The sequence below is a fragment of the Pseudophryne corroboree genome, chromosome 1 (genome assembly GCF_028390025.1).
Source record: "Pseudophryne corroboree isolate aPseCor3 chromosome 1, aPseCor3.hap2, whole genome shotgun sequence".
NCBI classification, from domain to species: Eukaryota; Metazoa; Chordata; class Amphibia; order Anura; family Myobatrachidae; genus Pseudophryne; species Pseudophryne corroboree.
The window spans coordinates 2,267,765-2,282,553 of record NC_086444.1 but is presented as its reverse complement, the minus strand read 5'-3'; the positions used below and the strand labels follow the sequence as shown (position 1 = coordinate 2,282,553).

The 14,789-nt window shown below is 53.6% G+C and overlaps 1 protein-coding gene across 2 annotated transcripts in view; it reads left to right on the top strand.

Annotated features, from left to right (window-relative positions):
* Positions 1 to 14,789, top strand: part of TLN1 (talin 1) — a 367,391-nt gene that overhangs the window by 257,698 nt on the left and 94,904 nt on the right. For both annotated transcript variants that reach the window (XM_063957473.1, XM_063957472.1), the window contains 4 exons: positions 1,328 to 1,536; positions 1,672 to 1,791; positions 13,541 to 13,738; positions 14,175 to 14,314. In XM_063957473.1, the coding sequence (XP_063813543.1) occupies positions 1,328 to 1,536; positions 1,672 to 1,791; positions 13,541 to 13,738; positions 14,175 to 14,314 (667 nt within the window). The remainder of the gene's footprint in view (positions 1 to 1,327; positions 1,537 to 1,671; positions 1,792 to 13,540; positions 13,739 to 14,174; positions 14,315 to 14,789) is intronic.

The window sequence follows — 14,789 nt, the reverse complement described above, 5'->3', positions numbered from 1 at the left end:
TGATAACGGTATTTCTCCTAAGTCCACAGGTTTCCACAGGGATCCCACCCTGACGCACCTAATTTGAGAATCTTTATACTCACTAGACTCTTGCATGGAAGGGTGTGCATGTGTGTTGTTCTCGCCTGAATAGGGTTCTACATAATGCTCCTGCCTAAATGCTTTGGAAGCAACTGATTTGACTAAGTCAGTGCGCGGGATTATATGGACGAGCCCGTTGCATCCTGGGAGACCAGAAAGCTTGTGATCGTTTGGTGCCAATCCGCTGTCGCTCCATCATATCCCAATGTTATCCTGTGGAAACCTGTGGACATATGAGAAATACCGTTATCAACGGTAAGTTCTTCCAATAAAGCATATATTTGGGGTAGGGTGACCCTCTTCTCTGCATCTCCTTATTTGGGGTAGAGTGACCCTCCTCTCTGTATCTCCTTATTTGGGTTAGGGTGACCCTCTTCTCTGCATCTCCTTATTTGGGGTAGAGTGACCCTCTTCTCTGCATCTCCTTATTTGGGTTAGGGTGACCCTCTTCTCTGCATCTCCTTATTTAGGGTAGGGTGACCCTCCTCTCTGTATCTCCTTATTTGGGTTAGGGTGACCCTCCTCTCTGTATCTTCTTATTTGGGTTAGGGTGACCCTCTTCTCTGCATCTCCTTATTTGGGTTAGGGTGACCCTCTTCTCTGCATCTCCTTATTTGGGTTAGGGTGACCCTCTTCTCTGCATCTCCTTATTTGGGTTAGGGTGACCCTCCTCTCTGTATCTCCTTATTTGGGTTAGGGTGACCCTCTTCTACGCATCTCCATATTTGGGTTAGGGTGACCCTCTTCTCTGCATCTCCTTATTTGGGTTAGGGTGACCCTCTTCTCTGCATCTCCTTATTTGGGTTAGGGTGACCCTCTTCTCTGCATCTCCTTATTTGGGTTGGGGTGACCCTCTTCTCTGCATCTCCTTATTTGGGTTAGGGTGACCCTCTTCTCTGCATCTCCTTATTTGGGTTAGGGTGACCCTCTTCTCTGCATCTCCTTATTTGGGGTAGAGTGGCCCTCTTCTCTGCATCTCCTTATTTGGGTTAGGGTGACCCTCTTCTCTGCATCTCCTTATTTGGGGTAGAGTGACCCTCTTCTCTGCATCTCCTTATTTAGGGTAGGGTGACCCTCCTCTCTGTATCTCCTTATTTGGGTTAGGGTGACCCTCTTCTCTGCATCTCCTTATTTAGGGTAGGGTGACCCTCCTCTCTGTATCTCCTTATTTGGGTTAGGGTGACCCTCTTCTCTGCATCTCCTTATTTGGGGTAGAGTGACCCTCCTCTCTCTCTCTCCCCCTTAGGTCGCGCTGCTCGCGATGTCGCCCAAGCCTTGCGATCCCTGGCACAGGCAAGTCGTGGCGTGGCTGCCAACTCTGCGGACCCGGCGGTGCAGAACGCAATGTTAGAGTGCGCTGGAGACGTCATGGATAAATCTGGCAATCTCATTGAGGAAGCTAAGCGAGCTGTGGGCAAGCCGGCGGATGCGGAGAGCCAGCAGAGACTCGCTCAGGTCGGTGGTGGGATGCAGCGTATCCAGAGAGGGGATAACTCCCAGACGTGTCGGAATGAGTTCCAGGCTCCCTTATGATCCTGACCAGTAATCGGGGCCACAGTTGACTGAACTAGTTTTCATTGGTTTCTGCAGGTTGCGAAAGCCGTATCTCAGGCCCTGAGCCGTTGTGTCAACTGCCTGCCCGGCCAGCGAGACGTGGACGCCGCAATAAAAGGCATTGGAGAAGCCAGCAAGAAGCTCCTGGCGAACTCTGTAAGTTCCATTCCATGCTTCATCGTCTTATCTCCAAGAGCCCATCACAGGCTATCCCACTAACATGTGACTGACCGCAACTCGCCGTATCCAGTACCGATGTGTACCGCACCACAGCAATGGTTATAGTGACACGCTAAGTTATCATCTGTTCCCACTCTGCAGCGCAGTCCCAGCGTGTAATCTCCAATTTATACACAATCCCAACCAAAATTTACACTAATGAACATGGCTGCCTGTCCATATGGCTGACAGTGCGGCTACACGTGGAAAATCACGCTGGCGTACATATCCGGTATCTGCCGACTGCCACCCCGGTTTCCTCAGCAGCCTCCCTCCCGCTCTCATCCCATACCTACAGGGGTGACACAGAGGAGAGACAGTGAGTGAGGAGCATAGAGCGGTGGGTTAGGATGAGAGATTACACTCTATAGGGGAGGGACAGACAGGGGTGACACAGAGGAGAGACAGTGAGTGAGGAGCATAGAGCGGTTGGTTAGGATGAGAGCTTACACTCTATAAGTGAGAGACAGCGAGGGTTTGGATGAGAGCTTACACTCTATAGTGGAGAGACAGCGAGCGTGGAGTTAGGATGAGAGCTTACACTCTATAGGGGAGAGACAGACAGTGGTGACACAGAGGAGAGACAGTGAGTGAGGAGCATAGAGCGGTGGGTTAGGATGAGAGCTTACACTCTATAGGGGAGGGACAGACAGACAGGGGTGACACAGAGGAGAGAGAGTGAGTGAGGGGCATAGAGCGGTGGGTTAGGATGAGAGATTACACTCTATAGGGGAGGGACAGACAGGGGTGACACGGGAGAGACAGTGAGTGAGGAGCATAGAGCGGTGGGTTAGGATGAGAGCTCACACTCTATAGGGGAGGGGAGACAGACAGGGGTGACACAGAGGAGAGACAGTGAGTGAGGAGCATAGAGCGGTGGGTTAGGATGAGAGCTTACACTCTATAGGGGAGGGACAGACAGGGGTGATACAGAGGGGAGAGACAGTGAGTGAGGAGCATAGAGCGGTGGGTTAGGATGAGAGTTTACACTCTATAGGGGAGGGACAGACAGACAGGGGTGACACAGGGGAGAGACAGTGAGTGAGGAGCATAGAGCGGTGGGTTAGGATGAGAGCTTACACTCTATAGGGGAGGGACAGACAGGTGACACAGGGGAGAGACAGTGAGTGAGGAGCATAGAGCGATGGGTTAGGATGAGACCTTACACTCTATAGGGGAGGGACAGACAGAGGTGACACAGAGGAGAGACAGTGAGTGAGGAGCATAGAGCGGTGGGTAAGGATGAGAGATTACACTCTATAGGTGAGGGACAGACAGAGGTGACACAGAGGAGAGACAGTGAGTGAGGAGCATAGAGCGGTGGGTAAGGATGAGAGATTACACTCTATAGGGGAGGGACAGACAGGAGTGACACAGAGGAGAGACAGTGAGTGAGGAGCATAGTGTGGTGGGTTAGGATGAGAACTTACACTCTATAGGGGAGGGACAGACAGACAGGGGTGACACAGAGGAGAGACAGTGAGTGAGGAGCATAGAGCGGTGGGTTAGGATGAGAGATTACACTCTATAGGGGAGGGACAGACAGGGGTGACACAGAGGAGAGACAGTGAGTGAGGAGCATAGAGCGGTGGGTTAGGATGAGAGCTTACACTCTATAGGGGAGGGACAGACAGGTGACACAGGGGAGAGACAGTGAGTGAGGAGCATAGAGCGATGGGTTAGGATGAGAGATTACACTCTATAGGGGAGGGACAGACAGACAGGGGTGACACAGAGGAGAGACAGTGAGTGAGGAGCATAGAGCGGTGGGTTAGGATGAGAGCTTACACTCTATAGGGGAGGGACAGACAGGTGACACAGGGGAGAGACAGTGAGTGAGGAGCATAGAGCGATGGGTTAGGATGAGACCTTACACTCTATAGGGGAGGGACAGACATACAGGGGTGATACAGAGGGGAGAGACAGTGAGTGAGGAGCATAGAGCGGTGGGTTAGGATGAGAGTTTACACTCTATAGGGGAGGGACAGACAGACAGGGGTGACACAGGGAAGAGACAGTGAGTGAGGAGCATAGAGCGGTGGGTTAGGATGAGAGATTACACTCTATAGGGGAGGGACAGACAGGGGTGACACAGGGGTGACACAGTGAGTGAGGAGCATAGAGCGGTGGGTTAGGATGAGAGATTACACTCTATAGTGGAGGGACAGATAGACAGGGGTGACACAGAGGAGAGACAGTGAGTGAGGAGCATAGAGCGGTCGGTTAGGATGAGAGATTACACTCTATAGGGGAGGGACAGACAGACAGGGGTGACACAGAGGAGAGACAGTGAGTCAGGAGCATAGAGCGGTGGGTTAGGATGAGAGCTTACACTCTATAGGGGAGGGACAGACAGACAGGGGTGACACAGGGGAGAGACAGTGAGTGAGGAGCATAGAGCGGTGGGTTAGGATGAGACCTTACACTCTCTATAGGGAAGGGACAGACAGGGGTGACACAGAGGTGAGACAGTGAGTGAGGAGCTTAGAGCGGTGGGTTAGGATGAGAGCTTACACTCTATAGGGGAGAGACAGACAGGGGTGACACAGGGAAGAGACAGTGAGTGAGGAGCATAGAGCGGTGGGTTAGGATGAGAGCTTACACTCTATAGGGGAGGGACAGACAGGGGTGATACAGAGGGGAGAGACAGTGAGTGAGGAGCATAGAGCGGTGGGTTAGGATGAGAGTTTACACTCTATAGGGGAGGGACAGACAGACAGGGGTGACACAGGGGAGAGACAGTGAGTGAGGAGCATAGAGCGGTGGGTTAGGATGAGAGCTTACACTCTATAGGGGAGGGACAGACAGGTGACACAGGGGAGAGACAGTGAGTGAGGAGCATAGAGCGATGGGTTAGGATGAGACCTTACACTCTATAGGGGAGGGACAGACAGAGGTGACACAGAGGAGAGACAGTGAGTGAGGAGCATAGAGCGGTGGGTAAGGATGAGAGATTACACTCTATAGGTGAGGGACAGACAGAGGTGACACAGAGGAGAGACAGTGAGTGAGGAGCATAGAGCGGTGGGTAAGGATGAGAGATTACACTCTATAGGGGAGGGACAGACAGGAGTGACACAGAGGAGAGACAGTGAGTGAGGAGCATAGTGTGGTGGGTTAGGATGAGAACTTACACTCTATAGGGGAGGGACAGACAGACAGGGGTGACACAGAGGAGAGACAGTGAGTGAGGAGCATAGAGCGGTGGGTTAGGATGAGAGATTACACTCTATAGGGGAGGGACAGACAGGGGTGACACAGAGGAGAGACAGTGAGTGAGGAGCATAGAGCGGTGGGTTAGGATGAGAGCTTACACTCTATAGGGGAGGGACAGACAGGTGACACAGGGGAGAGACAGTGAGTGAGGAGCATAGAGCGATGGGTTAGGATGAGACCTTACACTCTATAGGGGAGGGACAGACATACAGGGGTGATACAGAGGGGAGAGACAGTGAGTGAGGAGCATAGAGCGGTGGGTTAGGATGAGAGTTTACACTCTATAGGGGAGGGACAGACAGACAGGGGTGACACAGGGAAGAGACAGTGAGTGAGGAGCATAGAGCGGTGGGTTAGGATGAGAGATTACACTCTATAGGGGAGGGACAGACAGGGGTGACACAGGGGTGACACAGTGAGTGAGGAGCATAGAGCGGTGGGTTAGGATGAGAGATTACACTCTATAGTGGAGGGACAGATAGGGGTGACACCGAGGAGAGACAGTGAGTCAGGAGCATAGAGCGGTGGGTTAGGATGAGAGCTTACACTCTATAGGGGAGGGACAGACAGACAGGGGTGACACAGGGGAGAGACAGTGAGTGAGGAGCATAGAGCGGTGGGTTAGGATGAGACCTTACACTCTCTATAGGGAAGGGACAGACAGGGGTGACACAGAGGTGAGACAGTGAGTGAGGAGCTTAGAGCGGTGGGTTAGGATGAGAGCTTACACTCTATAGGGGAGAGACAGACAGGGGTGACACAGAGGAGAGACAGTGAGTGAGGAGCATAGAGCGGTGGGTTAGGATGAGAGATTACACTCTATAGGGGAGGGACAGACAGGGGTGACACAGAGGAGAGACAGTGAGTGAGTAGCATAGAGCGGAGGGTTAGGATGAGAGATTATACTCTATAGGGGAGGGACAGACAGACAGGGGTGACACAGAGGAGAGACAGTGAGTGAGGAGCATAGAGCGGTGGGTTAGGATGAGAGATTACACTCTATAGGGGAGGGACAGACAGGGGTGACACAGAGGAGAGACAGTGAGTGAGGAGCATAGAGCGGTGGGTTAGGATGAGACCTTACACTCTCTATAGGGAAGGGACAGACGGGTGACACAGAGGTGAGACAGTGAGTGAGGAGCATAGAGCGGTGGGTTAGGATGAGAGCTTACACTCTATAGGGGAGGGACAGACAGACAGGGGTGACACAGAGGAGAGACAGTGAGTGAGGAGCATAGAGCGGTGGGTTAGGATGAGAGCTTACACTCTATAGGGGAGGGACAGACAGACAGGGGTGACACAGAGGAGAGACCGTGAGTGAGTGAGGAGCATAGAGCGGTGGGTTAGGATGAGAGCTTACACTCTATAGGAGAGGGACAGACGGGTGACACAGAGGAGAGACAGTGAGTAAGGAGCATAGAGCGGTGGGTTAGGATGAGAGCTTGCACTCTATAGGTGAGGGACAGACAGGGGTGACACAGAGGAGAGACAGTGAGTAAGGAGCATAGAGCGGTGGGTTAGGATGAGAGATTACACTCTATAGTGGAGAGACAGACAGGGGTGACAGAGAGGAGAGACAGTGAGTGAGGAGCATAGAGCGGTGGGTTAGGATGAGAGCTTACACTCTATAGGGGAGGGACAGACAGGGGTGACACAGAGGAGAGACAGTGAGTAAGGAGCATAGAGCGGTGGGTTAGGATGAGAGCTTACACTCTATAGGGGAGGGACAGACAGGGGTGACACAGGGGAGAGACAGTGAGTGAGGAGCATAGAGCGGTGGGTTAGGATGAGAGCTTACACTCTATAGGGGAGGGACAGACGGGTGACACAGGGGAGAGACAGTGAGTGAGGAGCATAGAGCGGTGGGTTAGGATGAGAGATTACACTCTATAGGGGAGGGACAGACAGGGGTGACACAGAGGAGAGACAGTGAGTGAGGAGCATAGAGCGGTGGGTTAGGATGAGAGATTACACTCTATAGGGGAGGGGCAGACAGACAGGGGTGACACAGAGGAGAGACAGTGAGTGAGGAGCATAGAGCGGTGGGTTAGGATGAGAGTTTCCACTCTATAGGGGAGGGACAGACAGACAGGGGTGACACAGGGGAGAGACAGTGAGTGAGGAGCATAGAGCGGTGGGTTAGGATGAGAGATTACACTCTATAGGGGAGGGACAGACAGGGGTGACACAGTGAGTGAGGAGCATAGAGCGGTGGGTTAGGATGAGAGCTTACACTCTATAGAGGAGGGACAGACAGACAGGGGTGACACAGAGGAGAGACAGTGAGTGAGGAGCATAGAGCGGTGGGTTAGGATGAGAGCTTACACTCTATAGGGGAGGGACAGACTGTGGTGACACAGAGGAGAGACAGTGAGTGAGGAGCATAGAGCGGTGGGTTAGGATGAGAGCTTACACTCTATAGGGGAGGGACAGACAGGGGTGACACAGAGGAGAGAGAGTGAGTGAGGGGCATAGAGCGGTGGGTTAGGATGAGAGATTACACTCTATAGGGGAGGGACAGACAGGGGTGACACGGGAGAGACAGTGAGTGAGGAGCATAGAGCGGTGGGTTAGGATGAGAGCTCACACTCTATAGGGGAGGGGAGACAGACAGGGGTGACACAGAGTAGAGACAGTGAGTGAGGAGCATAGAGCGGTGGGTTAGGATGAGAGCTTACACTCTATAGGGGAGGGACAGACAGGGGTGATACAGAGGGGAGAGACAGTGAGTGAGGAGCATAGAGCGGTGGGTTAGGATGAGAGTTTACACTCTATAGGGGAGGGACAGACAGACAGGGGTGACACAGAGGAGAGACAGTGAGTGAGGAGCATAGAGCGGTGGGTTAGGATGAGAGCTTACACTCTATAGGGGAGGGACAGACAGGGGTGATACAGAGGGGAGAGACAGTGAGTGAGGAGCATAGAGCGGTGGGTTAGGATGAGAGCTTACACTCTATAGGGGAGGGACAGACAGGTGACACAGGGGAGAGACAGTGAGTGAGGAGCATAGAGCGATGTGTTAGGATGAGACCTTACACTCTATAGGGGAGGGACAGACAGAGGTGACACAGAGGAGAGACAGTGAGTGAGGAGCATAGAGCGGTGGGTAAGGATGAGAGATTACACTCTATAGGGGAGGGACAGACAGGAGTGACACAGAGGAGAGACAGTGAGTGAGGAGCATAGTGTGGTGGGTTAGGATGAGAACTTACACTCTATAGGGGAGGGACAGACAGACAGGGGTGACACAGAGGAGAGACAGTGAGTGAGGAGCATAGAGCGGTGGGTTAGGATGAGAGATTACACTCTATAGGGGAGGGACAGACAGGGGTGACACAGAGGAGAGACAGTGAGTGAGGAGCATAGAGCGGTGGGTTAGGATGAGAGCTTACACTCTATACGGGAGGGACAGACAGACAGGGGTGACACAGAGGAGAGAGAGTGAGTGAGGGGCATAGAGCGGTGGGTTAGGATGAGAGCTTACACTCTATAGGGGAGGGACAGACAGGTGACACAGGGGAGAGACAGTGAGTGAGGAGCATAGAGCGATGGGTTAGGATGAGACCTTACACTCTATAGGGGAGGGACAGACATACAGGGGTGATACAGAGGGGAGAGACAGTGAGTGAGGAGCATAGAGCGGTGGGTTAGGATGAGAGTTTACACTCTATAGGGGAGGGACAGACAGACAGGGGTGACACAGGGAAGAGACAGTGAGTGAGGAGCATAGAGCGGTGGGTTAGGATGAGAGATTACACTCTATAGGGGAGGGACAGACAGGGGTGACACAGGGGTGACGCAGTGAGTGAGGAGCATAGAGCGGTGGGTTAGGATGAGAGATTACACTCTATAGTGGAGGGACAGATAGACAGGGGTGACACAGAGGAGAGACAGTGAGTGAGGAGCATAGAGCGGTGGGTTAGGATGAGAGCTTACACTCTATAGGGGAGGGACAGACAGACAGGGGTGACACAGAGGAGAGACAGTGAGTCAGGAGCATAGAGCGGTGGGTTAGGATGAGAGCTTACACTCTATAGGGGAGGGACAGACGGGTGACACAGAGGAGAGACAGTGAGTAAGGAGCATAGAGCGGTGGGTTAGGATGAGAGCTTACACTCTATAGGGGAGGGACAGACGGGGTTGACACAGAGGAAAGACAGTGAGTAAGGAGCATAGAGCGGTGGGTTAGGATGAGAGCTTACACTCTATAGGGGAGGGACAGACAGTGGTGACACAGAGGAGAGACAGTGAGTGAGGAGCATAGAGCGGTGGGTTAGGATGAGAGATTACACCGTATAGGGGAGGGGCAGACAGACAGGGGTGACACAGAGGAGAGACAGTGAGTGAGGAGCATAGTGTGGTGGGTTAGGATGAGAGCTTACACTCTACAGGGGAGGGGCAGACAGACAGGGGTGACACAGAGGAGAGACAGTGAGTGAGGAGCATAGAGCAGTGGGTTAGGATGAGAGCTTACACTCTATACGGGAGGGGAGACAGACAGGGGTGACACAGAGGAGAGACAGTGAGTGAGGAGCATAGAGCGGTGGGTTAGGATGAGAGCTTACAATCTATAGAGGAGGAACAGACAGACAGGGGAGTGACAGAGAGTGAGGAGCATAGAGCGGTGGGTTAGGATGAGAGCTTACACTCTGTAGGGGAGGGACAGACAGACAGGGGTGACACAGATGAGAGACAGTGAGTGAGGAGTATAGAGCGGTGGGTTAGGATGAGATTACACTCTATAGGGGAGGGACAGACAGACAGGAGTGACACAGAGGAGAGACAGTGAGTGAGGACCATAGAGCGGTGGGTTAGGATGAGAGCTTACAGTCTATAGGGGAGGGACAGACAGGGGTGACACAGGGGAGAGACAGTGAGTGAGGAGCATAGAGCGGTGGGTTAGGATGAGACCTTACACTCTATACGGGAGGGGAGACAGACAGGGGTGACACAGGGGAGAGACAGAGAGTGAGGAGCATAGAGCGGTGGGTTAGGATGAGAGCTTACACTCTATACGGGAGGGACAGACAGACAGGGGTGACACAGAGGAGAGACAGTGAGTGAGGGGCATAGAGCGGTGGGTTAGGATGAGAGCTTACACTCTATAGGGGAGGGACAGACAGACAGGGGTGACACAGAGGAGAGACAGTGAGTGAGGAGTATAGAGCGGTGGGTTAGGATGAGATTACACTCTATAGGGGAGGGACAGACAGGAGTGACACAGAGGAGAGACAGTGAGTGAGGAGCATAGTGTGGTGGATTAGGATGAGAGCTTACACTCTATAGGGGAGGGACAGACAGGAGTGACACAGAGGAGAGAGTGAGACAGGAGTGTAGAGCGGTGGGTTAGGATGAGAGATTACACTCTATACGGGAGGGGAGACAGACAGGGGTGACAGAGGGGAGAGACAGTGAGTGAGGAGCATAGAGTGGTGGGTTAGGATGAGAGCTTACACTCTATAGGGGAGGGACAGACAGAGGTGACACAGAGGAGAGACAGTGAGTGAGGAGCATAGTGTGGTGGGTTAGGATGAGAGCTTACACTCTACAGGGGAGGGGCAGACAGACAGGGGTGACACAGAGGAGAGACAGTGAGTGAGGAGCATAGAGCGTTGGGTTAGGATGAGAGTTTACACTCTACAGGGGAGAGGCAGACAGACAGGGGTGACACAGAGAGGAGAGACTGTGAGTGAGGAGCGTAGAGCGGTGGGTTAGGATGAGAGATTACACTCCATAGGGGAGGGACAGACAGACGGGTGACACAGAGGAGAGACAGTGAGTGAGGAGCATAGAGCGGTGGGTTAGGATGAGAGCTTACACTCTATAGGGGAGGGTTAGACAGACGGGTGACACAGAGGAGAGACAGTGAGTGAGGAGCATAGAGCGGTGGGTTAGGAGGAGAGCTTACACTCTATAGGGGAGGGACAGACTGGGGTGACACAGAGGAGAGAGAGTAAGTGAGGAGCATAGAGCGGAGGGTTAGGATGAGAGCTTACACTCTATAGGGGAGCGACAGACAGATAGGGGTGACACAGAGGAGAGACAGTGAGTGAGGAGCATAGAGCGGTGGGTTAGGATGAGAGCTTACACTCTATAGGGGAGGGGAGACAGACAGGGGTGACACAGAGGAGAGACAGTGAGTGAGGAGCATAGAGCGGTGGGTTAGGATAAGAGCTTACACTCTATAGGGGAGGGACAGACGGGTGACACAGAGGAGAGACAGTGAGTGAGGAGCATAGAGCGGTGGGTTAGGATGAGAGATTACACTCTATAGAGGAGGGACAGACAGACAGGGGTGACACAGAGGAGAGACAGTGAGTGAGGAGCATAGAGCGGTTGGTTAGGGTGAGAGCTTACACTATAGTGTAGGGACAGACAGACAGTGGTGACCCAGAGGAGAGACAATGAGCGTGGAGGATAGAGCGGTGGGTTAGGATGAGAGCTTACACTCTATAGGGTAGGGACAGACAGACAATGGTGACACAGAGGAGAGACAGTGAGTGAGGAGCATAGAGCGGTGGGTTAGGATGAGAGCTTACACTCTATAGGGGAGGGACAGACAGACAGGGGTGACACAGAGGAGAGACAGTGAGTGAGGAGCATAGAGCGGAGGGTTAGGATGAGAGATTACACTCTATAGGGGAGGGACAGACAGAGGTGACACAGAGGAGAGACAGTGAGTGAGGAGCATAGAGCGGTTGGTTAGGATGAGAGCTTACACTCTATAAGTGAGAGACAGCGAGGGTTTGGATGAGAGCTTACACTCTATAGTGGAGAGACAGCGAGCGTGGAGTTAGGATGAGAGCTTACACTCTATAGGGGAGAGACAGCGAGTGGTGGGTTAAGATGAGAGCGTATACTGTATAGGGAGAGACAGCGAGCAGTGGGTTAAGATGAGAGCTTACACTCTATAGGGGAGAGACAGCGAGCGGTGGGTTAGGATGAGAGCTTGCACTCTATAGGGGAGGGAGGGACAGACAGGGGTGACACAGAGGAGAGACAGTGAGTGAGGAGCATAGAGCGGTGGGTTAGGATGAGAGCTTACACTCTGTGTCACTCGTCTGTCTGTCTGTCTGCCTCTCCCTATAGAGGAGAGACAGTGAGTGAGGAGCATAGAGCGGTGGGTTAGGATGAGAGATTACACTATAGGGGAGGGGCAGACAGACGGGTGACACAGAGGAGAGACAGTGAGTGAGGAGCATAGAGCGGTGGGTTAGGATGAGATTACACTCTATAGGGGAGGGGCAGACAGACAGGGGTGACACAGAGGAGAGACAGTGAGTGAGGAGCATAGAGCGGTGGGTTAGGATGAGAGCTTACACTCTATAGGGGAGGGACAGACAGACGGGTGACACAGAGGAGAGACAGTGAGTGAGGAGCATAGAGCGGTGGGTTGGGATGAGAGATTACACTCTATAGGGGAGGGGCAGACAGACAGGGGTGACACAGAGGAGAGACAGTGAGTAAGGAGCATAGAGCGGTGGGTTAGGATGAGAGCTTACACTCTATAGGGGAGGGACAGACAGACAGGAGTGACACAGAGGAGAGAGAGTGAGTGAGGAGCATAGAGCGGTGGGTTAAGATGAGATTACACTCTATAGGGGAAGGGCAGACAGACGTGACACAGAGGAGAGACAGTGAGTAAGGAGCATAGAGCGGTGGGTTAGGATGAGAGATTACACTCTATAGAGGAGGGACAGACAGACAGGGGTGACACAGAGGAGAGACAGTGAGTGAGGAGCATAGAGCGGTGGGTTAGGATGAGAGATTACACTCTATATGGGAGGGACAGACAGACAGGGATGACACAGAGGAGAGACAGTGAGTGAGGAGCATAGAGCGGTGGGTTAGGATGAGAACTTACACTCTATATGGGAGGGACAGACAGACAGGGATGACACAGAGGAGAGACAGTGAGTGAGGAGCATAGAGCGGTGGGTTAGGATGAGAACTTACACTCTATATGGGAGGGACAGACAGACAGGGATGACACAGAGGAGAGACAGTGAGTGAGGAGCATAGAGCGGTGGGTTAGGATGAGAGCTTACACTCTATATGGGAGGGACAGACAGACAGGGATGACACAGAGGAGAGACAGTGAGTGAGGAGCATAGAGCGGTGGGTTAGGATGAGAACTTACACTCTATATGGGAGGGACAGACAGACAGGGATGACACAGAGGAGAGACAGTGAGTGAGGAGCATAGAGCGGTGGGTTAGGATGAGAGCTTACACTCTATAGGGGAGGGACAGACAGGGGTGACACAGAGGAGAGACGGTGAGTGAAGAGCATAGAGCGGTGGGTTAGGAGGAGAGCTCTCCTCTCACTACACTCCAGTCATGTGCCCCGTCCCAGCCTTCATCTCTTACCTCTTCTGATCTGGTCTCCACTCACTCCATTTCCAGTACTTTGTCTCTATACCGTCTGTCTCATCTTCTGTCCTTGCTGATCGCTCTGTCCCACGTTTCAGTTCCCACCCAGCAACAAGAACTTCCAGGAAGCTCAGAGCCAGCTGAATCAGGCTGCCGCCGGCCTGAACCAGTCTGCAAATGAGCTTGTTCAAGCGTCTCGGGGAACCCCGCAGGACCTCGCCAAAGCTTCCGGCAAATATGGTCAGGACTTCAAAGAGTTTCTTCAGGCAGGCGTGGAGATGGCGGGACAGTCTCAGGTGGGTTCTATAGTGGGATTGTTCTCCATGTGTGTGGCTTTCCTTCACTCCGTTACTGATTGTTTTAAGCATCAACTAATAAACAAGCTGCCACCCCTCTGTTGGTTGGGGTCACCCCTCTGTTGGTTGGGGTCACCCCTCTGTTGGATGGGGTCACCCCTCTGTTGGATGGGGTCACCCCTCTGTTGGATGGGGTCACCCCTCTGTTGGATGGGGTCACCCCTCTGTTGGATGGGTTCACCCCTCTGTTGGATGGGTTCACCCCTCTGTTGGATGGGGTCACCCCTCTGTTGGATGGGGTCACCCCTCTGTTGGATGGGGTCACCCCTCCGTTGGATGGGGTCACCCACCCCTCCGTTGGATGGGGTCACCCCTCTGTTGCAGTATACAATAGAGCTGGGCTCTGTCTGACGCAGTGTCTGTCTCTTACTCGCAGAACAAGGAAGACCAGGCCCAGGTGGTGTCTAATCTGAAGAGCATTTCTCTGTCGTCCAGCAAGCTGTTACTTGCAGCTAAAGCTTTGTCAGCGGATCCCGCTGCCCCCAGCCTGAAGAGCCAGCTGGCAGCTGCAGCCAGGTAAGCCAAGAATGGAGCCTCATCCCTCCATGCAAGAACATGATGGTTATCCAGTCATGCGGGCTATCCATCCCCCCTCCCTCCCCGGCCCACTGTGCGGGCTATCCATCCCCCCCTTCCTCCCCGGCCCACTGTGCAAGCTAGCCATCACCCCTCCCTCCCCGGCCCACTGTGCGGGCTAGCCATCACCCCTCCCTCCCCGGCCCACTGTGCGGGCTAGCCATCACCCCTCCCTCCCCGGCCTACTGTGCAGGCTAGCCATCACCCCTCCTTTCCCGGCCCACTGTGCGGGCTAGCCATCACCCCTCCCTCCCCGGCCCACTGTGCAAGCTAGCCATCACCCCTTCCTCCCCGGCCCACTTTGCGGGCTAGCCATCACCCCTCCCTCCCCGGCCTACTGTGCAGGCTAGCCATCACCCCTCCCATCCCCGGCCCACTGTGCAAGCTAGCCATCACCCCTCCCTCCCCGGCCCAC